At 33.5% G+C, this 8,444-nt stretch overlaps 1 protein-coding gene across 1 annotated transcript; it reads right to left on the reverse strand.

The window, feature by feature from the left end:
- Nucleotides 1-1,189: 1,189 nt before the first annotated feature.
- LOC142611416 (putative disease resistance protein RGA1) lies at nucleotides 1,190-7,388 on the reverse strand. The gene is made up of 3 exons (XM_075783535.1): nucleotides 4,644-7,388; nucleotides 3,874-3,947; nucleotides 1,190-1,621 (listed from the first exon to the last, which is right to left on the reverse strand). The coding sequence occupies exon 1, from the start codon at nucleotides 7,239-7,241 to the stop codon at nucleotides 4,689-4,691; it is 2,553 nt and encodes an 850-aa protein (XP_075639650.1). The 5' UTR covers nucleotides 7,242-7,388; the 3' UTR covers nucleotides 1,190-1,621; nucleotides 3,874-3,947; nucleotides 4,644-4,688.
- Between the last annotated feature and the right edge of the window lie 1,056 nt (nucleotides 7,389-8,444).

Raw genomic sequence — 8,444 nt, forward strand, 5'->3', positions numbered from 1 at the left:
GGTGTTAAATCTGGTGTATTGAATAGTTTATTTCTCAAACTAAAATAAGTTTATGAAAATTTTTGTCCTATATCATGTAAAAAAATTACAATATTTCACTTTTCTTTTGTCATTTTGCTTATGATTGCGTTTTATGCTATAGATCTTCTTAGAGACTTTATTTATCCTCTCTAATGCTAAGATTAACACAATGGATTAATTTGCAAGATGCCATAATGCCACCCTGGTTATATAACGTTGTGAAGTGCAACTTCTCTTTGTTTTGTGATTTTGATAGTGGCCTATGGAAAATTTTTATAGTTAAACTTGATGTTGGTTGCTTCAACATGGATGCAGAGTCTGCAGACATGCAGCTACTGCACTATACCTCTCAATCTACTTCACTCTAATAATGGCAATCCATTCCTGACCAATTTAAGCGAAGTTGTTGGACAAAGTGGCTGGCTTCGGTTATGATTCAAACAAGCATCACCATTCAACAAGGGGACTCTAGGCTAGCTAAATAGTATGAATATCTTGCAGCAGCAACATAAGAAGCAAATTTCAAGCAACGTGGATAAGCATGAGTGTTCCTTTATCCAAGGGAGCTGTTAGTAGTCTATTAGAATTAGAATTTAGCCAATAGGTAGTTTTTTCAGATTGAGTTATTAGTTTATTATTTGTTCTGGGATATTATCAAGTTGATGTTGTATCAATTAGTCCTCTATCTCTATGTCAAGTTGATGTTTACAGGATGAGTGAATTATTTATCTCAAATAGAATGTATTTGATATTATGTTAGATTGCTCAAAGCAAATTCATGATTTATGAATTCCTTAACCAAGCAAAAACCAGTAAAGTTATCACAAGCAATGGCTATCAGTTTCATATGGGCTGGTTTTAGATTTTTAAATAGTCCAGTTAATCAATACCCATATAAACTGCAATCACAACCACTCAACAATGCCAATGCCATTGGAGTGCAAGTTTGGTCCCATGACTCCCATCATTGCTAATACAACCTAGTGTAGATAAACTACAAAAAAATAAAATTATCGAGATCTATTTTTTACAAATTTTGTTCATTTTTTGATCAACCAAACACTTCACATGTGAGTTCTACCCATGAAACCTAAGAATTTATGCAAGAATTTGTAATACATTGGATGTACAAAATAATTTTTCCATACTATGAAGAACTTGATTCAAAGATGTAGATTAAAATAGAAACATAACATGCAGAAGTAACGTTAAAGAGGTTCACCAACATTTTTGCACTTCCTTTCAATTATAGTCATTTACAATCAATATCTCCTTTCCCTCTACCATGATAAAAAAGAGCTAAAAAAAAACTCATACATGATACAATCTTTTCCCTCTATTATGATGATATAAAAAAACAAAAAAAAAACTCATAAAACTAACAAGAGAGTTTGGAGAGTTGAACTTCAGGGGAAAAAAAAGTCTCCCCATCCTCCGTCATTTAGATTCAAATTGACCTCATCATTGTATTTGATAAATAAACCTAAATATTCTATAAAAAAAATAAATCTCCTCAACTCATGCAACTTTACTTTTTCTCCCATGGTCATTCGTAGGGCAACTTCAATTGTTCTAATTTGGGTTTCAATGCTAATCCTATCTGCAAGTAAAAATTCACAATCATCAATTAAAAAGAACTGTGCATGGTTGCTAAAAATATTGTGTGACATCATGTCATATCAACACTAATGGAATTAAACAAGATATGTGATGCAGGAAAATAAAGAGGAAACTAAAAGAACAAAATTAAAAAATAAATCCTAAGAATTATTTTGGTTGTGCTCCTGCATCAAGATGCTTATGCATTAATGGTGCATGTGCTTCTTGTTGTAATTGATTCTAGAATTGTGAACCTCTAATTGCGATTAAGATAAGCACCAAAGTAGAAAACCACATAGAGCAACCAATGAAAGCCAATCAGTATCTCTCATACTTGTAATAAAAATTTTCCCTTAATTTTTTGCATATAGACCTAAAAATAAGCATGATACTACTAATTTTATAAAATGTCAATTATGATGTTCATAAATAAGCTCATGAGTGACAATGAACTATGCTTGATGGACATGACTTACAAAATCCCCTAAGAGATGGATGTGCATCCATAGTAGGCAAAAGTAACAATGAAATTACCAAAAACTTGCACATGAATTTAGAATAAGTCCACCTAAGTTTCTATCATACATGAAACAAAGTAATCAAAACTGTCAAAGAGTTATTACAAGTTTAGCAGCTGAAGCCCATGGCATACTTATATGACACTTTAACCCCACTATCAAACTTTGAGGTCATGGACTGACTAACTGAAAAAAACAAAAAACAAAACAAAAAAACAAAAAACAAAAAGCAAAAAAAATAATAATAATAATGCAGTTGTTGCATAGCAAATTTGTTACACTTAGAGACAGCTTCAACACCGGATTTCACAAAAATAAAAACAGCAGAACCACATAGACATGGATACAAAGCCATAACAAGTGCAGACAAAGCAGAACTCTATGAGGCATTTCAACAAACAACTTTCTATGCCACCAAAAAATAATAATAATAAAAATTGGGACATTGACACTTTGCCTAAATTAAGCACTTTTGATCCCAACCACTCTCAAAAGTTATCTGATCAAATCAAATCCAACAAAAACTAAAACTTTTTTTTTGTTTTTTTTTTTATAGGAAACAAAAACAAAACTATCACTCATATTTAACAATCAATAAAGTTAAACTATAAATCTAATCTGAAACCGATGTTCATGCATTATAGAACCTAAGATTCCAGCAAAGTGCCACTAAAGGAACACCATTAAGGCTTGACCCATTTAATATAACAGAAAAGTAAGGCAACAGGAACTTGACCCAGATAATATTGAGCTAAGATGGAAAAAAAAAAAAAAAAAAAGAGTTCGAATTTACTAAGTAAAAAAACTAAAAGAGTTATCATCTAGCCATGAGATATCCGTAGGCCTGGGCAGGAACAGATGAAGTAGAAATAGAGAAGAAGTGTTGCCAACGTTGTGGTGGAAGAAAGCAGTAGCAAATAGTGATGATGATGAACATGGAGATGGACCATCAAAGAGAGAAAAAAATTTATAAAAAAAAAAGAAGAGAATTTTCAAAATAATGAATCTTGAAAGCTTTACCTTCAAAAATCTCTCACCAACCCGCCCAATTCCCAAATGAAATTTTGAAATTTGCAAATGAGTTAACGGACAGGACTAACGATGTTAAAATCTGTGGGAGCGTTAGAATGATGTGGCAACTAAGTTGTTGTCATTCATTTTTCATGATGTGTCTTCTTTCTATTGGCTGCGACTCCAAGGTCAGCAAGCTGACCTTGTAGTCCTAGACTACCTAATAATTTCCCCTAATTACTAGTGTGTCAATTTTTTTCTAAAATTAATCTTAATGCATCATTTATAATTTTGGTTTAAGTTAGAAGGAGCTTTATATGGAAATGAAACTTTATAATTCCAAATACAAATATCACTCCCTTCAATGGCAATTACACATCATATGTTCTGATTAATTAAGCATGTTATTACACATGGTGCTTCTGCTTACGAAGAAGAATCATAAAATATGAATATAAGAACGAATGTTTGCACACACAAATCCATGGATCTCTCAACTTTATATACAAGAATGTAGTCAAGGGAGTATACACATCACTTATTATTTATTTACATCTCTTACTTTGAATTAAAATGACATATATGTTTATTTATTGACATCATTTAGTACAAATTACAATAACATAAATATCTATTCATTTACATCACTTACAAGCAAATTAAATAACAGAAATACATATTTATTTATATGTTGTAATACAAATTGCAATGAAGAAATACTTACGAATTATGGAAGGAACATATGACTTTGAATTGAGCAACATTTAGACTTTATTGATTGTGACTTGTGTTGAACTCCTGAAATGAAATTTGCAATATATAGTATATAAGCAACTTACAAGAACGATAATACTAGGAAAAATGTATTTACAAAAGATAAATAAATAAATAAAAACTTATTATGTTCATTCAAGTTTTTGGTTGCCAATACCTTGCTTAGAAACACAATGTTACACAAGCAAGATAAAATTCCTCAATAAATTAAATAAGATTAATCTCTTCTTCTCTACTTTTTCCCTTTTTTTTTTTTCTTCTTTTGCTGGGGAAGGTCCCAAGGGGTGGGCAAAAAATAAAGATTTAGAAGACCACTTTACTTTTGGAAATTCAATTTCATGCAAAAAGATATTTTTGGTTTTAATTTACTTTATATCTAATTTGGACAAAGAGGGCTTTGACTTTTTTTATTTAAAAAAAGAAGAAAGAAAAATGGGGTTTGGGTTCATTAAGAATCATAACCAGACCACCGCACACCCTTGGTGCGATGGTGTGGAGAATAAGTGTTTGTGGGGTGTGGGAGTAAGGGCCGGAGTTTTTAAGTCTCCAGGAGGGAGACTCACACACATATACACTTAGATTATGCTAGAATAGAATTTTATCTTGTATAAAAAAAAAAAAGAATCATAACCAGCTTTAGGATTAATTTAAATCAGTAGAGAGAGTAGAGATAGAGACTATAATAGTACAAAAATAACAAGAAGACATATATGCCCTTACCTCATCATCTTCTCCTTGTAAATATATGTCGTCATCTCTCTTTGATTAACTTCCACTATCCTCATCGAAATCGTCATCGAAATCAATGTTTGGTACATGAGCAATCATGTGAATAACTTCTTCTCTGCACTTTCTACTCAACTTAGGACAATCTTCAATCTGAAATTCTCTTAGTGCAGTGAGATCTTGCATCCCCTCTGGGAGAGATGAGAACAAAGGGCAATATTTAATTCTAAGTGTTTGAAGTGATTTCAGATGTGGCAGCCACTCAGGCAAAGCGGTGAAATAAGAACAATCTGTAATCTCTAGGTGTTGTAAAGTGTTGGCAGATGCTTGGAGCCACTGGGGCAAAATTTCCAACTTAGGTAAATTATCAAACTTCATCAATCGGAGGCTTAACTTGAGATCTTGATTCTCTTCTTTATTCGTCAAACTAAGCTCTTCACAATCCTCAATTATCAAGTTCTCTAGGGCAGTTAGGTGTTTGATACTGAGTGACAAAGTGGTCAAACTTGGACATCCTCCAACAATCAACGTTCGAAGATTGGTGAGGCACCCCTCCTCCATCCCTTCAAACACACATCTTAGATTCTTACAATCACCTATCCCCAAAAATCGAAGAGAATCCAAGCAACCTATTGCCTTCTCCGACAAGCAGGTATGCTTTGTTGTAACAACCAAAAACCTGAGGCTGATTATGTCCCTTATACCTTTGGGCAACCGTTCAAGATTGCTGCAATCATCAAGCACTAAAGTTTGCAAATTGTGCAGCTTGCAAATGGAATCTGGAAGTTGCTTGATTATGTGATTATCTGATAAGTCGAGATATCTCAAATGTTTCAAACTTCCGATAGAACTTGGCAACACCTCAAAGGATGATTTGCTCAGATCAAGCACTCGCAAGTACTTAAATCTTGCGATACATGCTTCAAGTAAGGGCGCAGGTTGCTCTATTATGAAAATAATAGTCTGGACTTTGCTCAACTTCTCTAGTGTTGTAACTTCTTGCCCATTCTCCAAAAATGACAGATGACAAACTTCCGCAGCAAGGGTAGACTTCTTGGTTACTACCGAGCACTCACCTTTGGCAATTGAGAGTGCAAGATCATGGACCAAATCATGCATTTTAAAGGTATAATTAAGGCTAATACTTTGCTGAAAATCTTGAAAAAAAGATCTTGACAGCAACTCCTTGATATACAAGTCACCAACATCTTCCAACTCTTGACTTTCATTAGTAGGGGATTGAAGAATTCCATGTGCCATCCAAAATTGAATCAATAGAAGATTATTGAAGTTATAATCCTTAGGAAAAACAGAACAATATGCAAAACATTGCTTCAAGTGAAATGGCAATTGATTGTAACTGAGCTTCAATGCGGGTAAGATGTCACCTTCCTTTTGTTCTAAATTCCATATCTCATTATCTCTAATAGATTTCCAATCATGTTCATCGACTTTTGAATAAAGTAGGCCAGCTAAAGTACTCACTGCCAATGGAACCCCCTTACATATTTTGACAATTTCTCTTCCTATATTTAAGAGGTTTGGATATTGATTTTCTTGTCCTACCTTAAATGCCAATTTCACAAACAAAGACATACAGTCCTCTTCAGGTAGACCTTTTAGATTGTATGTGGTAGCAGTGCCCATAATAGTAGCAACAGAGCTATTCCGTGTTGTCACTAAGATTTTACTTCCTTTACAATCACCAAGCAACAAATTTTCCAATTCAATCCATTTTTTACGATCTTCATTCCAAACGTCATCTAAGACAAGAAGAAATTTCTTGTCTTTTATAAGTTCTCTTAGGTGAATTTGCAACCAATCTAGACTCAAAGTCTCATCAATTTTACCAAGTGCAGATTTAAGGATTTCTTTTATCAACCATATAACATCAAAATCCTCAGATACGCATACCCACATTCTCAATTGAAAATGACCAACTACCAGCTCATCATTATAAACCAACTTGGCAAGTGTGGTCTTCCCCAAACCTCCAATCCCAACCATAGAAATTACATTGACATTTCTGTCAGCATCTTGGTGCATCAAAAGATCTAGAATCTGTTTTTTGGCATCATCCCTACCAATGACATTCCGAGGATGAACAAAGGAGTGGGTCATCTCCCTCCTTTCCTGCATACTTAACTTTCTATCTACAAGTCCTTGAGCAAGATTGAATTTATCTTTCTCAGCTGCAATTTCATCTACCCTCTTCCTAATACCTTTAATTTTATGTGCCATTTCAAAACTGACTGCAAGTGGATTAGAACTAGAAAAGAAATTACTCACCTTTTTGCTAGTGCTCCCGTTTTTCTTCATGACTTCCTTCTGCAGAACTATGTATTGAAATTCATCCAGCACATTCTCGGCATCTTTAAGAACGTCTTTGAGCTTCCCTAGCCAAACACTCAGCCTTTGGTCACTTGCTTGCTTCTTCTCAGCATCCAAGAGTACGGCTTTGATGGCTTCGACAGTGCCCTCAAGCTTTGTCAGATCACTTTTGACGCCCCATGCCGAGCTGATCTCTTGGAAAGTACAGGATCCAAGCAGCTCCAGGACCTTCACTGCGATTCCATAGCCAATTTCAGCCATGTTCTTGCTAAATACTAAAGAGCAAAGACAATGGAATGGGAAGATGAATGACTGTGCTTAGTTGCAGGAATGGTAAAGTGTAGAACATGAAAACAACAAAGCAAAGAGATTTTTATTGGAGTTGGTGAGAGACTTTAAAAGTCTTTTACGCGTGGTTGGACGGTGTGGCCGTGTGGGGACGGAGCACTGTACCGCGCATGTGCAGACATTATATATATATATATATATATATATATATATATATATATATAGTCTCTATTCATTTATGATTATTGGTATAGTTTTTTTTTTTTTTTTTTTGCTGAGAATTTATTGGTATAGTATTTATTAACCACTGTTCACCAACTTAGATATTTCTTAGCTACCAGATATAGTTAGTTTCAAAAAAAAAAAAAAAAAGTTACCAGATATAGTTTGTATGTTATGAGTAATTCTCTCTCCATATATTTTTTTTCTTTTTTTCTTTTTTGGAGACCATATGCTCTTTTCATTTTGGTAGCGTCCATTTTCACAGTCCTAATATTTATAGTATAAATTTTGCTACAGCTATTAAAATAATTATGGGTGATTCAAAGTTATGTATATAAAGTCTTCATATTTTGCTAAAGATTGCTAAGATTAAATGTGGATATTTCAATCGTTGTCACAATTTGAAATACTAATCTTTATACTCCTTCATACAATTTTGAATTTTTTTAAATTTCTTGGGTAAATTTATTTATAAAATAATTGTGGCCTTATTACCTGTGGGTACTCAGGATTTTCACCTCTCGGGCCAAGGGTTTTTTGCCTTGTAACCTTGTTTGGCTTGACACCTTGTATCCCACATCGAAGAGAACTCCTCCCACTTATAAGTGAGAAAGTAGGAGGAGTTCTCTTCGATGTGGGATACAAGGTGTCAAGCCAAACAAGGTTACAAGGCAAAAAGCCCTTAGCCCGAGAGGTGAAAATCCTGAGTACCCACACTACCTGTTTCATAAATGTATTATTATATATGTTTTAAAGAGTAAGTTACTAATTCTTTTTAAAAAAAAATTATTTTCTCCATAACTAGTATTAATTAGTATTATATAAATTATTGATTAAGAATCAATTTACTAATTTGGTCCATTGACTATTAGCCATCAGCATTATCTCTAAATTCTTAAAAATAAGTCAATTACATTCTTGATAGTTATGTTAAAAATGAAAATGATTAACATA

The sequence above is a fragment of the Castanea sativa genome, chromosome 9 (genome assembly GCF_040712315.1).
Source record: "Castanea sativa cultivar Marrone di Chiusa Pesio chromosome 9, ASM4071231v1".
In the NCBI taxonomy this organism is placed as follows: Eukaryota; Viridiplantae; Streptophyta; class Magnoliopsida; order Fagales; family Fagaceae; genus Castanea; species Castanea sativa.